At 45.5% G+C, this 22,080-nt stretch overlaps 2 protein-coding genes across 6 annotated transcripts in view; one reads left to right on the plus strand and one right to left on the minus strand.

Moving 5' to 3' along the window:
• Window positions 1-9: 9 nt before the first annotated feature.
• Window positions 10-15,567, plus strand: elmo2 (engulfment and cell motility 2). Of its 5 annotated transcripts, none has more exons than XM_030373831.1 (23): window positions 10-106; window positions 1,266-1,335; window positions 1,601-1,706; window positions 2,073-2,113; window positions 2,961-3,033; window positions 3,131-3,181; window positions 3,479-3,648; window positions 4,046-4,145; window positions 6,389-6,540; window positions 7,084-7,162; window positions 8,579-8,614; window positions 9,332-9,382; window positions 9,975-10,097; window positions 10,343-10,462; window positions 10,790-10,894; window positions 10,990-11,098; window positions 11,287-11,423; window positions 11,546-11,709; window positions 12,473-12,585; window positions 12,726-12,833; window positions 12,936-13,018; window positions 13,310-13,387; window positions 13,482-15,567. In XM_030373831.1, the coding sequence occupies exons 3-23, from the start codon at window positions 1,629-1,631 to the stop codon at window positions 13,680-13,682; spliced, it is 2,172 nt and encodes a 723-aa protein (XP_030229691.1). In that variant the 5' UTR covers window positions 10-106; window positions 1,266-1,335; window positions 1,601-1,628; the 3' UTR covers window positions 13,683-15,567. The 5 variants fall into 5 exon arrangements, with proteins under 5 accessions (XP_030229691.1, XP_030229693.1, XP_030229694.1 ...); XM_030373833.1 differs by having other exon boundaries at window positions 6,389-6,534; XM_030373834.1 differs by lacking the exon at window positions 8,579-8,614.
• Window positions 15,568-16,409: 842 nt separating this feature from the next.
• LOC115556680 (leucine-rich repeat neuronal protein 2-like) overlaps window positions 16,410-22,080 on the minus strand; it is a 6,440-nt gene continuing 769 nt past the window's right edge. The window contains exon 2 of the mRNA XM_030373841.1: window positions 16,410-19,408. Within this exon, the coding sequence (XP_030229701.1) occupies window positions 16,572-19,046 (2,475 nt within the window). The 5' untranslated portion in view covers window positions 19,047-19,408 and the 3' untranslated portion in view covers window positions 16,410-16,571. The remainder of the gene's footprint in view (window positions 19,409-22,080) is intronic.

Genomic DNA, 22,080 nt, shown 5'->3' on the forward strand with positions numbered 1-22,080 from the left:
CCATCTACCTTGTGGCCCGCCTACAAGGCGTGGTGTTGTATCCCATTTCCTAAACTATTTCATTGGAGGGGGGATCCTAAAACAGCATCTATGGCCGAGCTCGAGGGTAAGTAGCGTCTGAGCCGATACAAATGCGTTATGAGCGGTTAGTTAGTAAGAGGGCATTTGATTGTAGCGACGCCGATACATTGTTGATTGGGTTTCTCTCAGTGTATCGGACGTAAATTGTAAATAAGACCAACTCGCTGAGATAACAGGCTGCAATGGTGGACCGGAGCGGATAGCAAGTCAATGACCTGATGTTAGACGATCAAATATAACATGTCTGGAAGTTTAATTCGCTGATATTGAAGGAATAGCCTGAAGGCCGAATATATGGCGATCACACGTGTTAAGTGGCTGCATGAATGGCGGAATGAATTAGTGTGCGTTAGTTTCGGGTGTTGCATATTATTTGTTAGCATCGACTGGTGGATGCACATTCCGTCATCAGGCACATAACGTTACATCCCAATCCCCTCTTCCAACTCTCCACACATCAGCAGGGCTATAAAAACAACGTTTACTTCACGGACAGCTTTTAGACCTGTATGTGTCTTAATGCATTGCTTTGCTGAACCGTTAGCTGTATCCTGTCATGGCCTAGCGTTCATCTTTAATTGTGGCTAATCGCAGTTTCAAGTTTATCCATTTCATTCACATTTGAAACCAGGCATGTAACATATGTCAGGCAAAACTGCGATTGCGACTAATTCCCCCGTGCTAGAACGTACCCCAGTGTATGTTGATCTCTAAATGTAACCTTTAATAAGCTCTTCATCAATTAATAATACATCAATAATAAATTAGATTTATTATCCCACCACCCATCCAAGAGTATTTTTGCATTTGGCAGATTGCTCAGAGAACTATTTGATTGTCAAATTGGCTTGAAATATTGGTTAGAAATTGGAGACAGACGATTACAAACCTATCCTTAACGATGGAAGTGAATTGGACCAATGCTAAACACTTTATGCAGACTGGTTTATCATCGCATGTTACCCTCTAGTGGTGTAGGTAGGTTTTCAAACCCTATTTGGAAGACTGAAAAAACACCAACAATTGCCTGTGTGCAGGAAGCCTCTGCGCTTGAATAGCTCAGTTGACAAAGGCCTAACAAAAGCTGTTACCCAAGGCTTACCTTAAAGTGGTCTGGTATTCATACAGTCTCATTAAAAAGCACACGTATTCTTGATATAACCCAAATATTGTTGTCCTTGCAGGGAAGCTGACACAATGTTTTTTACAGCAACGCTCTGAGATTGATTAATCAACTCATCACCTTTCAATTAGGTGATGTATTGCTTTATTTTGTTCCATTCTGTATTAAACAAAAGTATGAAAAAGGAATACAGAAATAGAATAGCAAGTGTACGTACAAGAGGCCATTTTTAGTGGGGCGCCAGCTCTCCTGTGCCACCATGTTTTAATACAATCCAGTGATCCTGAGAATGAAATACGTGTGGTATACCAGTCATGGAGCTAACCTCAGGCAACCAAGTCTTTGAGTTGTTAAAATACATGGGTGCTTCTTAATAAGTGGTTGTTTACTTCACAGGGTCCTGTAAACAAATAAAACAGCAGTGATGCCGCCCCCATCTGACATTGTGAAAGTTGCAATTGAATGGCCTGGTGCCAATGCGCAGCTTATTGAGATCGACCAGGTCTGTACTCGTTCACTACCATGCTTTTAAACACTTCTAATATCCTATCTACAGTCTGTTAAACAAGCACTTGGAGGCATGTAGACTGAGATTTCGTTTTAACTTCTGTTGTAAACCGAACACTGAGAATAATAGACGGACAGAGCGTTTGATCTATATTGCAGTTGAAACTGGAAGACTTAATCTTGACACGGCGGTTATATTTCTGACAGTACAGATAACTGCAGATTGTATTCAGGAACATATTACAATGTTGTATAACTGGGTAGATTCAAATGATCTTGATCAATTATAATATTCCTGGCTTTTTTGTTGAAGCATTTCAATTTATTTCCCATGCATTTATAATAAATTGTGTGTTTACAGAAAAAGCCTTTGTCTTCAATTGTGAGGGAGGTATGTGATGGGTGAGTACAACACTTTCTATATTGATTTATTACTTAATGTATTTATTTATATGTAATAATCTAGGTAAATTCGTTCAATGTGCATATTAAAGTGTATGGTCACCAAAGACGGGAATAAAAGGTTGTACAGCAGTGTCGAATTGCCTTCATGTTGCATCAATAAAAAAAGAATATATGATCAGTTTAAAACAAAGTGTTAGGAAATAATGTACGCTGAAATAATGGTTGAAGACTAGTGCAAATTAAATTGTATATTTTGGTAAAATCCACGTTTTGAAATACATCCAGTATTCACACTTCTAAAATGATTTCCTCTTCTGTCTAAATAAGTGTTTTCCTTTGGTCAATGACCTCCTTAATGTTCTTAAAGCAGACTATCATCTCCAGACCGTCCCTGACTCTGTTTGTCCCCCGTTTCCTCCTAGAAGTGTCTGGGTTTCTTTTTCACATCGTATCTTGCCTCATGTTTATTCTGACAATAAACACACTGCCAAAAAAATCAATTTCCATTCCATTTAAGTTTGCTGCAGTTCTCCCTCCCTGCGGAGCAGCTTTCCTTCCGTACACGCACAACGCCCACTTCTTGTGTCCTCTATCCATAAATCCTCCATCTGCCGTAACGAATAGACCTTCTGGAGGCCTCCGCTAGATTTCAAATATATTTTTCTACCACGCGTGTACTGTTTGTCAATGTGTGGAAATTGTATGTGGGGTGAACACAGCCTACCCACATTCTGTTCTGAGAAACATGCATTTTTCCAAAAGATCTTGCTCATGGCGTTGACTAATGCCAAAGCATCTGCCACGGCTGCTCTGATGTTCCCTTTCCTTCCCTGTGCTGTTTTAGGTGGTCGCTGTCTGGGGCAGAGCAGTTTGCCCTCCGATATGCAGACGGGCCCCAGCTCTACATCACAGAGCAGGTGATCCCCTCTTACTTCGAGTTGTCGAGCGGACTGCGGACAGAGTTTAACTTTTTAAAACCGCTCGCTTACCCGTTCTTCCGTTTTTGTCTTCTAGAGTCGGTGTGACATCAAGAATGGAACCATCCTGCGCTTAGCCATTTCTCCTGTAAGGCACCTATTTATCTAACTATTTATTTAAAAGTCTGTCATTTTTTCATACTTCTGGTTCATCAAACAATGCTTCATATTGTATGTGACAAGTTAAAAAAAGTTAAACGTCAAAAACACATCATGCAATTCACTGGAATTGCCAAAAATCTTTACTTTTATAAGTGCGATGCTCTCATGGAAAGCATAGCAAATTAATCTCCTTTCAAGGCAATACTTTGGGGTAAAAAACGAACAACAACAATCCGATGGTGTGACTAATATTAGGGGGTATGTGCTTGACGTACGTGCCTAGGCCCGTGCAGCTCGTCAGTTGCTTGAAAGGATCCAGTCCCATGGCATCGACGCGCGCCTGGAGGCCCTGAAGGAGCTGGCCAAGCTCTCCGCCGACCCCACCTTCGCCGCCGAGTTCATCACCATGGAGGGCATTGGCACGCTGGCCCGGCTCGTGGAGAGTGGCACTCAGTGAGTCTTCAACACCTAAACGTATAGAAGGGATGCACAGACGTGTGCAGTGTTGGGCGGGGAATCAGCTTCGATGCTGGGTTTATTTATTGGAGGGCTTTGTATTTTTTGATGTCATTGGTTATCCTATTTCTCTTGTCTCTAGTATCACTGCATATTTTAGGTACATTATGTCAAACTGTGTTTCTGTTATTCCTACCAGCTACATGTTTTCCAAGATATTGATGAAAAGTGCAGTGTAGTGTAAAGTTTTAAGGGCACCCCCCAGCAGGCGTATTTCCTGCTCTTGTCTGGTAACCATAAAGCAGAGTCAACCCAGTAAAGTCTGTATGCACTGAATAAAAGTGTGAAAAAATGGGGAATAAAACGTGAATGTTCAAAACTGTTTGTCCTGAAGCTTTGGCGAGATGCTGGCGTTCACACTCACAGCCTTTCTGGAGCTGATGGATCATGGCATAGTTTCCTGGGACCTTCTTTCCCTCTCCTTCATAAAACAGGTATGACTAACTTATTTATGTTCCACTGTTTCACTCTTCAAGGTCTTCTAGGGTTTTATGCAAAAAGTTACATTTTATAAGAAAAGTTTGGAACTCCGGCTTTAAGTGCTACGCATGAATTGACAATATTTTCTTTTCTTTTCATTTGCTTGACCTTCCACCCTTTGTGCTACCGGAACTGAGTGGGTTGCTGTTGCCTAGCAACTCGCTGTGCCTTATGTTACTTGGATGGCTCTTTTTTATTTATTTATTTTTTCTACTTTGTGAAAAGCTAAGCTAATGTTCTTTTGGTGGAATGCGCTAGAACTGTGGATTGACTCTGCAGGCATAAATCCAAATTCCAGACAGCTCTGAATGAAAATGTGTTTTACTGCTGATTTAATTTGCCATATGGCATATCTTAATCAAGAGCACTTCTGCTGTTATATATTAATAGATTCAGCTCACATCCAAGCAGTGCATACAGATCTAAATGTAGATATCGTTGGTGAGAGCAAAGTTGTACAGCGTTTCCCACTCCCAGCATGGTCTGCATTCTTTCAAATGCACGGACCCTTAACAGTTCTATCTGGGCGATTAGAGCGTTTGATTGGTCCACTAACAGACTGCTACCCATAAATGTGGTGATGCACCTTTTGATATTTAACCTGGTTCCGAATAGCTGTCTATTATCTACATGCAATTGCAAATCATTATTTCCTTTGAATCTGAGTTAAGGTATCTGGCGTTCTGCAACAGGCCCTAAATCATTGACAACTCTTAAACTGAACAGAGTTCAATGTACATTGTTATCACATTATACTTTTTTATCTTATATTTTCTTATCTCAAAAATAAGCTTGCTGAGCAATTAATTTCCTAATCTTAACTACTACTACTTTTTAACTATGAGCTGGTACCAAACAGGCAAACTGTACATTGTTCTAATTTTACATTTAAGATTTACTGCAATGTATTCTCTTGTAATGAATGGCAGCACTAGTTAATGCACTATTGAAATTATGTCTGTGTGTGTGTGTGTATCTAATGATTGTATGGACAACATGTAAGCATATTCTCAGTCTATCCTGAATTTCAAAAAGAGTGATGTGTCTCTTAGTAGAACGCTTGATTAGGACAGGAGGACATTGTACAGTAGGGCAATGTGGTGCTGTGTTATTCATGGAATTTTAAGTTATCTTTCCTCATACACAGTCCCCCTTTCTACAGAGAAAGGGAAAAAATGTCTAAAAATTAATAAGCATGTGAAGTAGCTATTACTCGATGAGTCACCAGCAGTCACACATCTGTTACTGTAGTCACACACCTTTACGCTAGCAGCACACTCAGCGGGCTGCACTCAGGAATAATAATTATATCCAAACAGACCACCAAAGCGCCATAACACAACCGCCTACAAATCCAGAGAAAATGTCCTTGTATTGCATCTCAGATTTGATAGTTTAGCCAAGACAAGGCAACCCCTTCCTTTGTCAGAGAGTGACAAAAACACATCTTTAAATGTAAATGTTATTTTAGGGTTAGGCGTGTGGTTCCCAGGAGGTACACAGGAGGATCCAAGTCAGCACATAAAAATACAATGAAACGGAGGATTTTGACAATGCAACAATAAAACGGGCAATAAGTAAGGCAAACAACAAAGTGAGTTCTACGCCGAATGTATTTGCGTGACGGTAGAACGTGAGGCAGAAGGGGGTTTACGACTAGACCCATTCAGAGGACTGTGTATTAACAAGTAGGGCTGAAAGATTTGGAGAAATAATCGAAATGCGATTATTTTGACCAATATTGCGATATCGCGATTTTTATTTTTTAAAGTTCCTTATGTCCTGTATTATTCACTAAACTAGCAAATAATCATTCTATAGTATGACCAACACAACATTGAAAGTAGTCAACATATAAACTGCCCTTTCCTTTAAGCCAGACCTAAGTCAGAATGGGGAACCTGTCATCTCCTCCAACCTACGTGCGTTCGAGCCATGAGGCCAGAAAAACATGGATGCTCACACTTAACTACAAGAAGACAAATGCATTATTATAATTCTAGATTAGCTAAGAAAATTATCTAGTTCTGAAAAAAGTTGTTTTTGACAGTAAGGGAGCCGACTATACATTGCTGTCATCGTAAGAGAACCCTTCAATAAGAACAAGTGCTATTAGTTACAATGCTAGCTGCAGTATCGGTATCGGTATCGAAACATCTCTACTTCAGACGGGTAAAAGGGTGCGTGGCGTCCCCAGATCGCGGGCTACGTGAACCAGCCCATGGTGGACGTGTCCATCCTGCAGCGCTCGCTGGCCATCCTGGAGAGCATGGTGCTCAACAGCCACAGCCTGTACCACCGCGTGGCCCAGGAGATCACCGTGGGACAGCTCATCGGCCACCTGCAAGTGTGAGCATACACACACGCACAGGAGCCCCCCCACCCGCTGCTGTGGGGGGGGTGGAGGGCGGAGAGGAGAGGAGTGGTCCGGCGGTGGCGCTCTGAATTAGTTTGTAGGCCCCCCCCCCCCCCCCCCCCCCCCCCATTGACTAGAAGAGCTGAGGTTGTCTGTGTGTGACCCGCCGGTGGTTGCTATGGGGACCTGTCATATCGATAACAAACCAGCATATCTTTTATCGCAACAATGATTTTTTGTATTATCAATGGTCTCTTTTGATAGCTGGCAGCCTTTCAGAGCTCTACAGAGTTTTTGACCCATACTAGGGATGTGATGAAGATGGTTTTGTTCAATAGGACAGGATTCCCAACAACCTCAGCCTGGCGGTAAAAGACTAAAGTAATAATAACTATCAATATTGTCCCCCCCCCCCCCCCCCCCCCCCCACGGCGAACCCAGACCAACACCCTCAGTGTAGTACGGGTTCGACCTCACATGTCTGTGGGGCAAAATGCTTCTAATGGTTTGTTGCCTGTCGTTGACCTTCCCCACAGGTCCAACCAGGAGATCCAGACCTACGCCATCGCCCTCATCAACGCTCTGTTCCTGAAGGCCCCCGAGGACCGGCGACAGGTCAGCCGGCAGCCCGTAGCGCTCCCTCCGAAACGCTCATAGGACTAACCGGGGGAGGGGGAGATAACATGTTACACTCTGCGTAATGCTGCGTGCTCACTCACGCTAACAGTTTGAAATAACAATGAATGTTTCATAATCCAGAGTGGGCTAGTGGACTCACTTAGCTGTGTATAATGTGTAAGGATCTTTGGACAAAAGACGTATTGCCTCCCCGTGGATTCATATCGGTGTGGAACTGAGGGCCAGTCGATTGGATGCTAATTTGGATAGAGTCTGCCTGCGCTCATTCTTTAGATTTTCTTGGACTGGTGATGTCATTTAAAAATCAACCAACCATACCCTCGTGAGTTTCCTTCTACTTTTACTTGTGCTCCATATTATTTAAAACTGAAAAAAAAACAATTCAGTGCAGCATTACAATTCTAAGAAATGATTAAACTCAAGTATGTAACATTTCTGTGCAAATATTGTACTCTCTATTTACTAGAATCCTATACACTGTTCCCCTTTGGGTTCCATCCTGTAAGGACATGTCGAGTGTTTCAGGCCAGGAAAACCTGGTGCCAAAAAGGACATGCAGTCCCACCGAGGACACAACACCTGCTCCGTCGGACACCTTCATGTATTAGGACACTTAACACTTGAGATTTCCCGTTCTCCTCAATTTGACCCGTGAAATTGTGTTTGCAGCACAACTGAAAGTACAACTGACCCTGCGGAGGGGCAGAATGTCTTGTCGGGCGTTTGGTGTTATTAATACATACCATACCATCTGTGTATGCTTCCACACAGCGCACTAACACACTACCGCGGCACCTCATGCCTGGCTGCCTCTTCTTCTTCTTCTTCTTCTTCTTCTTCTTCTCCATGTCCTGTCTTATCATTGCTCGGCTCCCTGTCCCCCAGGCCAGGTTTGTCCAGTTACGTGTCAGTCGAGTACCGTGGTTCTCAAGGTAACTCGCTTCTCGTGGCAGCAGGAGAACAGAGTTACCGCTTTACATTTTCACCCATCGCATCCAACTGGTTCCCCGTTCTGAGCCAAGCCTTAAACCTATTACCCCCTTTTTTACCGAATTTGCCTTTTGAGTAGCGGGAGTTCATCTCCACACTGTACATTTACATTGAGCCATCGCAATTGATACGACATCCAGTTTGTTGAACTCTTTCAAACCAGCCGAGCTCACAAATTGCTTGGGCCGGACCAACTTGAAAGCAGTGACGGGGGTTATGGGGGACGTTCCCAGGGACCAGACAATATGTATCTCACCATGGTAACGCTCGCGCGCTCTGTGTGCATGCTGTATCTGTCGGCGTTCTGCATGTACAGTATATCACGGCCCATGCGCAAGTTTGTAAGTACTGTTTCCATCACTGTTGCACCTTCCCTCTCCTCACACCCCCACACCCCCATAGGCGGAGTGTACTAACCCACTGGATCAGCAGCTCACTGTGAGTACAGTCCCCCTCCCGCCCCCACCCCCCCCCCCCTCCTCTGTTCTCTCCCCCCTCCATTGACTCCTCTCTCCTGCTCCCCTGTTGAGCCATTCAAACGCTATGTGCTACGTGGTCTCTGTCCTTCACACAACCAGGGGTTACAAACGCCACGGCCAGGTCGCTTTAGCACCTGGACGGACCCTTGAAGACGGACCACGACTCACACACACACACACACACACACACACACACACACACACACACACACACACACACACACACATACACACACACACACACACACACACACACACACACACACACACACACACACACACACACACACACACACACACACACACAAGGTTGAATTTGATTGTTATGTAATCATGCGATGGTATAAGACAGCATGCAGCCTACTATATAAGTCCCAGAGGGGAGATGTTGGAGTCATTGTAGCAACCCGGGGCAGTTAAACGATTTGAAAAGTAGTAAACATTTATGATCAGACCAAGTATGTCCAGCGTGAGAGTAATCGGCTCACTTATCAGTGGCGGGGGGCAAATGGCATTGCGTGTGTTGTTTTTTCTGAGGTGTTTTAACTCTACGCACTTCCCGAAGTCAGCTGCTTTGCTCTTGTTTGATGTTCAATGCGGGAAGAAATACTAAGGAGAGAAGACAAATTGTGCCGCATCTGTCACGTTGTTTGACTCCCTTCTCCTCTCTCCCCAGGAGATGGCGAGCACTCTGGCTCAGAAACACCTGCGCTCCATCATCCTCAATGTGAGTCACAGGCCCCAGAGCGCACACAACACACAATTAATGGCTGGTGTAACTGCAATGGCCGACGCTTGTGGTAAATTAGTCGTCCGATTTTTCGAGGGGTAGAATCAAGGGGCCGGGATGCCTTTTGATAGGAAACGTCTCTGAGGGGACGGATTCACTGCATCTTTCATGAGCAGTGACACCTTTCTTGTAGAGTTGATGTACCAACATTGGAAAGTATTGGATTAGGGAAGCTGATTTCCCTGGTCTAATTCTTCACAGAGCTCCCTCTAGATGTCAGTAAAGGACACTTTGGTAGTATTGCAGTGTTCCTATGTTTGCATAAGCAAAAAAACAGTTTCATATTCAAATGCTCATTCCTGTTCAAATATTCATTCGTTCAATTCAATAAGTCAATCTTTTGATGAGGTACTTCAAAAAACTGTTTTTTGCTTTTTGCATCATTATAATGAGACAGATTAAGCAGTTATCGTCTCAAACGTGCAAATTTAAAAACGGTTTGCTTAGAATTATACACTGGTACTGCTGTCGTTTGTGCATTGTAGTTACATGAACCCCTGTCTGAATGTTACTGCGATTTCTATTGCAGCATATCATCAGAGGAAACCGGCCAATCAAAGCAGAGATGGCCCATCAACTTTATGTTCTTCAGGTGCTGACCTTTAACCTTTTGGAAGAACGTATGATGACCAAGATGGATCCGAATGACCAGGTAAATAAATTGATCTCTATTTTGATATGATGTGTTGTTCCATTTTTTCTTTCACAAAATGATTTTTATTGTTGATGTGACTGTTGCTAATAGGAATGTTTAGCTGAAAAGTGTTAGTGTCACGGTTCGGTAACCCCTTGATCTGTAGTTTGGCTTGGGTTCTACATATCCCAGTACACACCATCAAGAGATAACGTTTGAAGTCATGCTAACGCTACTATTCCTGTTGGTTTGTGGCGGTCCAGGCTCAGAGAGACATCATCTTCGAGCTGCGCAGGATTGCGTTTGATGGAGAGAATGACACGGGGGGCACAGAGAAGAGGAAGGCCATGTACACAAAGGACTACAAGATGCTGGGCTTCACCGTGAGTCTCCTCCGCACCGGTTCTTTTGTTCATGCATCCCTGATAAGGCTGCCTGAGAAAGGCTCTGAGTTGAACTCAAAGGTTTTCAGTGTTGCCAATTATCTGAACTAAACTAAACAGTAAAGGACAAAAAAATCTTATTTTCCTATTATTTTCATTTTTCAAATCATCTCCTTTAATTGGTCTTTTCATTTTTGATCTTTAAATGTTTAGAAAATGTGATTCCTGCCATTGCAAAGCACCATGAAGGGCTTTGAGTTTGAAGGGTGCTGTACATAAACCTGTCTCTTGCCTCGCCTCGCCTCTCCCCGTCTTCTGCGGCCGCAGAACCACGTGAACCCCGCCACGGACTTCACCCAGACGCCCCCCGGCATGCTGGCCCTGGACAACATGCTGTACCTGGCCAAGCTGCACCAGGACACCTACATCAGGGTCAGCTCCCCGCTCCCGCTCCCTAGAAGCTCCTCACTCACCCTCACGGACCGACCGGTAACACTGCTGCCTCTCCTTCCCCCCCCCGCCCACAGATCGTCCTGGAGAACAGCAGCCGCGAGGACAAGCACGAGTGTCCGTTTGGCCGCTGCGCCATCGAGCTGACCCGCATGCTGTGCGAGATCCTGCAGGTCGGAGAGCTCCGTGAGTACTTTGGAACAGCCCGAGGCTAAGCAATGTTGTTCTTAATCCTCAAACTCAATAACGTATTTCCCCCCCGACACCAGCGTGAAGCAATAACAATGAGGCGGAAGAAGCGGCTCCCTGAAATAGCAATCGTTTTTATTATTTGCGCGCCTTAATAAATCCTTACCTCCACGGTGTTTGCGCAGCGAATGAAGGCTGCAACGACTATCACCCCATGTTCTTCACCCACGACCGGGCCTGGGAGGAGTTCTTCTGCGTCTGCATCCAGCTGCTCAACAAGACATGGAAGGAGATGAGGGCGACGGCGGAGGACTTCAACAAGGTCAGAGGCCCAGACGTGGAACATACGTCGTGTGTTTTTTTAATGTAAAGGCCACCTGAATCAGCACTGTGCATTGGTTATGGGGGAGGTTTGGAGGGTTGATGTCGATCCTTCCTCTACAGGTGATGCAGGTGGTGCGGGAGCAGATCACCAGGGCGCTGGCCATGAAGCCGGCCTCCCTGGACCAGCTGAAGAGCAAGCTGCGCAGTCTGAGCTACTCTGAGATCCTGCGTCTCCGCCAGACGGAGAGAATGAGCCAGGATGATTTCCAGTCTCCACCCATCATGTGAGGCTATATCTGAAACAGGCTTTTGACTAGTTTGCATTCGTACCAGACCGTGAAGACTCAAGCCCACAGTCCTACTTTGTACACTCGCTCATTTTGATTTAGCCACTTAATGAATAAATCAATAATTATCTAGATTTATTGATTTATTCATTGAGTGACTACATCAAAAATTAGTGACAAAAACTCTATTCGATGATAAAAAGAAGGATGATTAAATCCACGTATAGGGCTTGTACATCATAAGGCATCATGGGAGGTTCTGTTGTTGATACTGCCATTATGAGAGGACTCAACAGAGTCACTGTAAAATAAATACGCAACGGCACCATGCCTTGTTGTGCCACGTCTGGCATGAGAAACGCTGCGGCAGTGTCAAACACGACAATGTCTCCCCATAATGACAAATCGTTTCAGGATTAATGACTTAACAATGACAAAAACGTGCTAGCACAACGTGCTAACACAATGAAAAAAACGTGCTAACAACACAGCAGCGAACAGCCCAGCACTCCTGTTCCTCCCAGACGGAGGCGGTCATTGCTAAAGATCTCCCCTACAGAACCAACCCTCCTCTCTGCAGTGGCTAGGAGGGCGCTGGTACCTTATCCTGCCTTTAAAACAAAAATATTTGTGCCGCAGAATAATGGTATCTCAGAATATATTATTTATATATTTTGTACTGCCTTTGCCAAGCGGTGTTATGCACGTCCTCCATCAACGCCCACGCGCGTGTGTCGGCGGCACCTTTCATGCTTTGCAGTGAGCTGCGGGAGAGGATCCAGCCCGAGATCCTGGAGCTCATTAAGCAGCAGCGCCTCAACCGCCTGTGCGAGGGAAGTTGTTTCCGCAAGCTGGGGAACCGCCGGCGGCAAGGTACGAAGCGGCACAGATGCTCCTGTTCTCTGCCCCCCCCCCCCACACTCATTCAGTGGAGCGGTAAAGCAACCGGGGGGGGAACCTTCCACCCCCATTGTCACTCAGGTCCCTCTCTCTCCCCCCTCTCTCTGCTCCAGAGAAGTTCTGGTTCTGCCGCCTCTCCCTGAACCACAAGGTGCTGCACTACGGGGACCTGGACGAGTCCCCACAGGGGGAGGTTCCCTTTGAGCTGCTCAGCGACAAGAGTGAGTCAGGCGTGGCTTCAAATGCCTCCGTCCGACGACTGCTTGTGGTCCGGCACGGCTGAGAATTTATTCTTTGTTTGGTTTTCTTGTTCTTTGCTGCAGTTCACGTGTCAGACGTAAAGTCCGTGGTTACGGGGAAGGACTGCCCACATATGAAAGAGAAAAGTGCGCTGAAACAGAACAAGGTACGGTGTCAGGCCGTCAGTTGTTTGTTTTCATTGGTGTTGGTTTCTGTAGTGGTGTGGGTCCCCCCGATTGGGGCGGTTTGAAGAATACAATTTGACCCTATTTGGTCAGTGTCTGTTATGTGTGTGTATGAATTCTGTTAAACACATGTTCACTAGAGGGCACCATCACATTTACTTGGCCTCAAGGAGTCGTTTGGACTGCTGTTCCCGTGGCGACCACTGCTTAAGGAAGGGGGGACCCATTATCAACGATTTCCATTTAGTCCTTTTCTTCTTATTTTCTTCCAGGAGGTGCTGGAGCTAGCATTCTCTGTTTTCTACGATCCTGACGAGACGCTGAACTTTGTAGCGCCAAACAAATATGAGGTAGGCTGCCAACGTGATCACCATGTTATTTTTGTATGTTGAGTTTGATATTCCCTCGCTGACGTTCCTCTCGCTGTGTGTGTGTCGGGTGCAGTACTGCATTTGGACCGACGGGTTGTGTGCGCTGCTGGGCAGAGAGATGAGCAGTGACCTGACACGCAGCGACCTGGACACTCTCATCAACATGGAGATGAAGCTCCGCCTCCTGGACCTGGAGAACATCACCATTCCCGAAGCCCCGCCCCCTGTGCCAAAGGAGCCCAGTTCATACAACTTCACCTACAACTACAGTTGAGGTGTGCGTGCAGGAGTGTGTGTGTGTGTGTGTGTGTGCGTCCGTCTGTCTGTGCGAGTGTGTTATTTGTGTGCATGAGTATAGTAGGTACGGGCATACTCTAGTTCGAGAGTAGATAAATATAAAGTCAAAAATAATTGTGTCTATTTTTAGCTACATCACAGGACTATTTTGTTTAGCCCTTGATACTGCATTCTAGCTTCATGATTATATTCTATTTGTATCTGAGTAATTAGCTTTTACATTCTTAAAAAATGCTGCCAAGGAGATGTGGTAGGTGTAGTCATTTGTGGGTTATTCACCTTGGCCTCCATATTCGACAAAATATATTGTGCAACAGTTAGCGAGTGACTGACATTCCATTATCGGTAGATTATATAAAAAGCCCATGTTTGTCAGAGACATTTCTGAAAAAACAAGTAATGGACAACTAAAAGCCTACTCACCAGATTAATCACAAGTAACCTTGAAGTATTAATCCTTGATAAGGAATCAAATTTAAACCAAGAATTTCAAAAGCTACATTCCTATTATGTATATGTGTGTGTGTGTGTGTCCGTGAATCAATTTGTGCCAATTCAGATTTAAAGATTTTGTCTTTAAAAATAGAACAAAGTATTGCCTGCTTTAAATAATCGGCAAAAAATAATCCATACGGTACTTATCCATAAGGAAAATATTGTCTAAATCAGTCATAACACTATAAAACCTGTTTTTTCTCGCAAAAAACACAGCCTTAGCAGTAATAATGTCTATATATTTCAAAACATTTTTTGTGATAGTTATGCGTTTTTCTCACTGCATTTTGTTACTCCATCTGGTGTGCCCTCACAACAAAAAAAAAAACTTCTCACGCTTCTAATGCTAAAATATTCTGCTCAGTCGTTTTTTTAATGGAGTCTTCAGGCCTCTTTAATTATCATCTTTTTTTTAAAGTTCATATCAACGAAGACCATTTCCCCAGCCTTGCCTTAGTACAAGTGCTGCAAGTAAAATGTCGGAAATGTGTTTCATAAACATGAAAAAGCTCGCATTTTTGCATTTCAAGCAGTCTTGATGGTGTGCGTAAAAACGTAAAACTATATTTCATTTGATTTTTATAATTTCAATATGTTTATTGCGTATTTTTCGTGTTGTATTTGTGTTACTTTTATCTTCGATGGGTATTCATTGCGAGTGGATATTGTCATTTCAAATGCAGAATATAAATATATTTTTATAAACTATTGTGTAACTTTGCCGGCTGTGAAACAAAATTGATAATGACGTAGTCACACTGGTCCATTTAGTCAACCCTCGGTACGGCCTCAGTAACGGCAGACATGTCGTCTCATGGGGACAGTTTATATGTATTGGCATTTATTATTTGTTGAAAAAAGTAAAATCATGAATGTCACGTGTTTCAATAATAATATGACCGGTTGACCTTTTCCAGGTAACAAAAATTTGAAGTAAATAATGCCTTTTACTGCTGATCCTGTGGCAGCGCTAGTGAGTTCTCTTTGAAAAGTGTATGATTTCATGTGGCAGGTGGTGATGTATTTTGTATTTTATTTTTATCTTTTGTATTTTATTTTGCTCCTCAAATGTTGAAGCTGCTATCAGAATAGTGTACAGCAACAGCTATAATTCATCAGTAACCACCAACAAACGTTTGTTGTTGCGCTGGATGTACTAACTCTGGACACTTGGAGGTCTGAGCATCTTGCTTGACCCGCTAAACCACTTATAGCTACTTGCTAGTGCTAGTTACAAATGACGTGTTGTAAAGTACAAAATAACAACATTCAATCTAAATATGTTTTTCATAATTAGATACCTGTATATATAGTGTGTTACTTCATTGAAACATGTATGTGTGAATAAATACAAAGTCTAACTAATATTTGAATTGCATTTTTTGTTCATAGAACAAGAAGTTTTTCAGATAGCAAGTTTCACAACCATACACAAAACAGAAAACCTTGTTATGTATCATTGTTATAGATATACAAACGTGTGTGTGAGTGTGTATTGGCTTGGGTGTCGATTTATTCTAAAAATCAACAAAAAATGGCAAAAATAATTTGACGTAAATTAAAAAGATTTTTAATATGCAAATAGCTCAAAATAGATTTTAACACAGTCATCTAGAATAGACCACTTATTTTTTTAAGATAATGATGTTATAGGCAGGAGATCGAATAGAGTTGATCCACTTGAATAACGAGAACCCCGACAAAAGCCATTGAAAGCTAAGCAGAAACAGTTACCACATCAATCAATTTGACACCGAATACTAAATAAACAAACAAAGGTGCTTACTCTGGATGACAAAAGCTGTGTGGGGGAGGCGTGGGGAGGGGGGTACTCAAAGCTCTGCACCATTTGTCCACAATAGTGTAAATGTCTGGTCATCGTTTGAGAGGGAGATATCTTCCACAATCTTGGTCCAATTAGTCACGTGAACCTCTGACCCTTTCTCTCTTCTCTGTTCACATCCCATCTTGTGGTGGGTGTTGGAAAGAAAACTTTCCATTTTGATTGTCCATTTTTCTGTAACTCCTTTGTTGGCTGGTACTATAGTTAAGGTTTATTTATATACAACAACACAAAACAATGTCAATATATGTATATGTATATGTATATATATATATATATATATATATATATATATATATATATATATATATATATATATATATATTTCTATATATATATATATATATATATATATATATCATATAGTGTATATAAAATAAATACAAATATCTTCCTGCACCATGGAGGCTATGTATGACTATAACCAATTGGCTGGAGATGGTTTTGTTTTTATGTGTGCATATATACAGTGTGTGACGGGTGCTAGTACGGGCTCTCCGTGCACATATACTGCTCATGACTATAATCTTAGCAGTTGTGGTGGAATGGCGCCTTCTCTTCCTGCGCTCCCGGGTGACTAACATCCCCTGGAGTTTGATCCGGCGGACCGTGATCCTTGACCTCCTGCAGGAGGTCGACGTGGCACTGCTCCCGCCGCTCTGCGGACCTCCTATCCAGGCCCTGGCTGGCCACTATCAGCAGAATCACAACCAGGAACAACAGCACCAGCACTGTGGAGCTGAGCTCGGGCCCCAGCGGGAGCATTTGTTGGCTCGACGGAGCCTCCTCGGTCTTGACGGTGACACACTGGGGTCGGCTGCTCCCTCTCTCTGTCCGCCGCTCGTGCTCGCTGGCCGGGCCGGCCCCTAGGTGGAGACACACGCGGTACAAGGTCTTTGGCACCAGGTGGGTCAGGTTGAAGCTCTGCGTGCCGGCGAGGATGCGCGTGGTGTAGGTGGGCATGGGCGCCGCGTCAGGGTTGATCGCGCGCCAGAATAGACGCGTCATGGGCAGGTTGTGTCCGTTCGTCCAGGACAGAACCATGTGGTGCTGTCCGACCTCTCGCACCTGCAAGCCGGCCCCCGCCGCCTCGTGTGGGTGTCGCCTCAGGTTGGCGGGCAGCTGCTTCTGCCGGGGTCTCCTCCTGACGATGCAGTGCACCACCACTGTGACGCTGCGCGTGTCGGCGCCCAGCGCGTTCTCCGCCACGCACGTGAACAGGCCGGCGTCTTTGGGCGTCACGCCGGTGATCTCCAGGGTGCCCTCGGGGAGGAGCCTGTAGTGAGTGGAGTGGTTGCGTGCAGCGTGGGCTCGAGGTGTGTCCGGGGAAAGGCTGTGGCCGGGTGTTTGGGCGGCGGGCGGGCCTTGGGAATGAGCGAGGCCGGACGCCGGTCCTATCCTCACCCCGGAGGGCATCACCCAGTAGACCTTAGGCTGGGGCTCTGCCAGAGCTCTGCAGTGCAAGGCCAGGCTGGTTCCCTCTCTCACGCCGACGTACGCCGGCAGGGGGCCGGCCGGGATCAGGGGCAGGCAGGAGGCGGACATCTCCCGGCTGGACACTTCCTTCACCCTGCGGGCCCTGAGCTCCGGCGGCTCGGAGCACAGCGTGGCCTGCGGTTGGATGAAGCGCACCGTCCGAGGGCCGCTCCTCCCCGCCTCGCCCGCCTGGGCGTGAGCCGCGGCCTCGGGCGGACGGGCGTCGTGGTGGGCGTGCCGGTGGAGGGCTCCGTCGGCCGCCCAGCGGAACAGGCAGTCGCAGCGCAGCGGGTTGGAGTGCAGGCTGAGCTCCTGCAGGCCGGGCAGGGAGAGCAGCGTGTGGTGGTGCAGGGCGCTGAGCGAGTTGGAGTTCAGCATGAGGCTCTCCAGCCGGCTCAGGTGCAGGAAGGCGTGGGGGTGGATGAAGGACAGGCGGGGGTTGTTGGTGATCTCCAGCTTGGTGAGCTCGGGGAGGTTTTCCAGGGCGGCTCTCTCTATGGACACCAGGTCCTCCATGTTGTTCAGACCCAGCTCCTTCAGGTGGATCATGTCTCGAAAGCCCCCCGTCTCCACCAGCCTGATGCGGTTCTTGTTGAGGTCCAGGAACTTAAGGCCTGGGACTCGTCTCAGGGCTTGGGTAGGAACCTTGGTCAGCAGGTTGTCATAGAAGGAGAGGCACTCCAGGCTGTCCAAACCATCCAGGGCTCGTTCCTTCAGGACTCTCAGACCCATGCCTCCGAGCATTAGACTACGGAGGGACCTGAGCGCCTGGAAGGCCTGCTCCGGGAGCACCTCCACGGGGTTCCCTCCCAGCATCAGCACCTCAAGGCGGGGCAGGGGCTTGAACCACTCAGGGTCGACGGTGGTGAGTCTGTTGTTGTTCATATGCAGACGGAGCAGAGACTCTAAACCAGCGAACGCTCCAGCCGCCAGTGAATGCAAGCGGTTGTGGCTCAGGAAGAGCTCCTGTAGCACCGGATAGGAGGAGAAGGAGGCCTCGGGAAGGAGAGCCAGCTGGTTCTCCTCCATATGCAGGGAGAGCAGCGAGTTCAGCCCGGGACGTGGACTCCATGACGGGATGCCGCTGAAGCGGTTCTGGGACAGGTCCAGCTCGGTGAGGTTCGGGAGGCCGGGGAGCTCGTCGCTCTGCAGGCCAGAGAGGAGGTTGCTCTGCAGACGCAGGGTGTGGGTGTCGTGAGGTAGGGGCGAGGGGAGCTCTGTCAGGAGCAGGTCATTGCAGTCAACAGTGGGAGCTTTGTGATAAACAGATTCGGCGGAGAACCACGGCTTGATCTGACACACGCAGCGCGCCGGGCAGGAGACGTGCCATGGTAGCGAATGAATCACGGCGACGCTGGACACACACGTACCGACATACACACACAGCAACCACTGTAACTGGACTAGCACTAAAGTCGGCCTCATAATCTTCACGTGTGACATGAGTGATCCAGATGAGGTAATGGAATGGAGCTGGTTCACAAGTTTCTCATTACAAAACGGTCTGGGTGAGAGAATTGTACACATTCACCGTATTGGGCAGCTTAATGGACCGCGACTGATTTCTTTGTCGGGGAACCTTGAAGGGGTTGCAACAGCAATATTAGCCCAAATGAGAACAGATAAGAAAATACATTACAAAGGTGTTACTCCGATTTGTACAGAGATTGTAGATGCAAGATACAAAAAATACTGAGAGTGTCTTCAGTGGGCCCGTAGCTTGAAGTCCTTTTGAATTTGATACAAAGGTCTGACTGATTGCCAGACAACAGCAGTGTGGAGGAGGCCGTTGATTGGCTTTTGTTGTCCGACAGCGGATCTCACATGGTGTCTACTGGTAGGACATGCGACGCGGAGTGTAGTGGCTCACTGCGTGTTCAGCAGCCCAGCTGGGAAAAGAGAGATGCATACGAATGAAACAGTATCATGGTTTGCTTCTTTGCATTTAGTTCTATGTTATACAGCATACTCTACTCTGGAAATGAGGATGACATTTGGATGTAGATGATGACGATAATGCATTAAAAACTGTTTTAATTAACTTTGAACTATCACGGTTGTAAATATGTGCTCATCAGTTGATTTATTTTTAGATGTGGATGGTAAGAAGACGTTCCAATCTAGCTGGGAGAACGCACTCATTTCAAGACACATTCTCCTGCTTCTATCTCTCTTTCTTCCCGTCTGCTTGATTAATACAACAAAGATCCCAGTGCCAGGTGTCACCAGAGGGAACGGGTAGTGGCTAGGAGGGAGGGAAGGGGGGGGGGGGACTACAGATGCCAAATCTGAAATACGGGTGTTTTTGAAATTCGCTGTGTATAAAGATGCCATTTAAACTGACATGATTAAATGATGGGGGGGGGGGGGGGGGGAATGCTCAGAACAAGATGGCCAGAATTAAGAGAATACGATTTGTTTGAATACATTGTGTAAATTATAGGCTTTAAACTAACAGTGGGGAGGAAGAACAAAGCCCAGCCTAATCAGAAGTGTATGCTATCTTTTTCAAATCGGGAACAACTTTGAATCTAAAAATAATCCTGTTGCAGATAGTGGTATCTTGGCTGCAGCACATGAAGTGTTGCGGCCCATGAATTAGGCCTATCAATTAATAATATATAAATGTCTAACTGTTGAAACATAGACCTGTTTATTTCAATAGCTGAAATAAAGCTGAAAGCCTGGAATAGAAGATATTCACTGCATTGCCCGGCCGTGCCACTAGCGGGTCCCAGTAGCGTACTTAGGGGGGTGGCCCTCCACTAGAGCCATAGGGGGCCCCTCATTCGTTAATCTCCTGTCATGGTAGGCATTCTGCTAATGCCATTTTGTAGCTACTGTAACAGCTTGTGAATTGAGTCTGCTGCGTCTAACTCTGCTTGGCCCTGAACAACTTCTACTGAATGTCTGTTCTTATTTCGATACTTGTGTGTTGCTTATGTAGTGTATTTTGCAACTTGTGGTAGGAGCACAGTGTCTAGCCTTTCATTTCTACCATTGTCTACCATATGCATCAGAGAGAGAGAGAGAGAGAGAGAGAGAGAGAGAGAGAGAGAGAGAGAGAGAGAGAGAGAGAGAGAGAGAGAGAGAGAGAGAGAGAGAGAGAGAGAGAGAGAGAGAGAGAGAGAGGTGTGTTATCGCTTTTTATGCATGGATTCACGTATAGTGTAGTGAGCGGTACCTGAAAGAAAACAGCATGAGTTTCTTTAGTCTATATTCCCTGTCCGTTGGCGGTAGGGCTGAACCCTTCATGGATCAGTGACGCAAGTGCAGCGTGCGTTGTTGTCCTCTAGTTCTATATTTAATGTTACATTTACAGGTTTAGCACAGGGCACAATGTGTGGGGAATACGTCTTGTTTGTGTAAATCAACTACTAGGGGCCTACGAGGTTCCTCCTCCGCTCTGCCGATCCTGCCGCTGGCAGGTTGTGAGTGTCGTGCATCACGATCATGAAGAGCCAAAGAGGACTCCAAGCAGCACTTAGGATCACAGCTTATGATTCAGCGGGCATAAAGACACTAGGGTTGGTCGGGGAAATATGGGACATTTAAGGGATGTTCTTTTTTACACATGGGTACAGTTATGAACAAGGCAATGAACGATCTTTATCACTTCCAGCCTTCTCTGTGGCTAAGCAGAGACTCGAGCCATAGACCTAGGTCTTAGTTGCTTAAATAGGCCTTTACCATTTCATTATTTCTGTCTGACCTTTAAATTATCCACTAATCAACATTGATCAACATTCCTCAGACCACGCCTGTATAACATGCAACACAGGCATTAAAAGTATGGCCAAAGCATGACCAAACTACATATGTGCCTGCATAAACATACAGAAACATGTATTCCACATATACACATACACATACAAAGTGACGGAAAATTATGCTGGCTAGACATTGGTTATATATTGCTTAAAATAGTTTAGATATAGATAGGCATAGATAATCTGTTTAAGAATAATTTGACCACAAAACTGTAGCCTCAACAGTTCATAACATTTGAACTAGCAGAAAATAATTTATTCAAACGTTTACACGGCTGTTTAAATAAAAAGGAATTGCAGGGATGGTGATTCAGATCGATGATATAATCCTACCGCCTGCACAAACAACTCATGGATCTAATAAATAATCCTGCTCATTGGGCCAAGCTGCAGCTAACAGACCTCACTTCATCTGGAGAGAGAAGCACACCAGTGGAGGAACACAGCAAGCCTTTCAAAGATGCTATTTGAGGAAAAATGGAATATGAATATGAATGTACAGCAGGGGAAACACATGGTTATGAGAGTGCCGAGATGTGCCACTGCATAATTCTGTAAGAGGCTATGACACTTAAGGACACTGCAACAGTAATGGAGAGAGAGAGAGAGAGAGAGAGAGAGAGAGAGAGAGAGAGAGAGAGAGAGAGAGAGAGAGAGAGAGAGAGAGAGAGAGAGAGAGAGAGAGGTGTTGTCGGGAGCAGAACAGAGCAGAGCCACAACAGAGATTTAGTTGCAGGATAATGACCCAATTATAAAGTAAAACGTGCAGTCTTGCAGCTGTGACTGCAACA

Source organism: Gadus morhua, chromosome 13 (genome assembly GCF_902167405.1).
Source record: "Gadus morhua chromosome 13, gadMor3.0, whole genome shotgun sequence".
Classification (NCBI taxonomy): Eukaryota; Metazoa; Chordata; class Actinopteri; order Gadiformes; family Gadidae; genus Gadus; species Gadus morhua.

Excerpts from the sequence above, each read along its gene's own strand:
- elmo2 (XM_030373831.1), top strand. The coding sequence starts at position 1,629 with ATGCCGCCCCCATCTGACATTGTGAAAGTTGCAATTGAATGGCCTGGT. Across the intron at positions 10,463-10,789 it reads ACAAGATGCTGGGCTTCACC|AACCACGTGAACCCCGCCAC; the intron begins GTGAGTCTCCTC and ends CTGCGGCCGCAG. Across the intron at positions 10,895-10,989 it reads ACCAGGACACCTACATCAGG|ATCGTCCTGGAGAACAGCAG; the intron begins GTCAGCTCCCCG and ends CCCCGCCCACAG.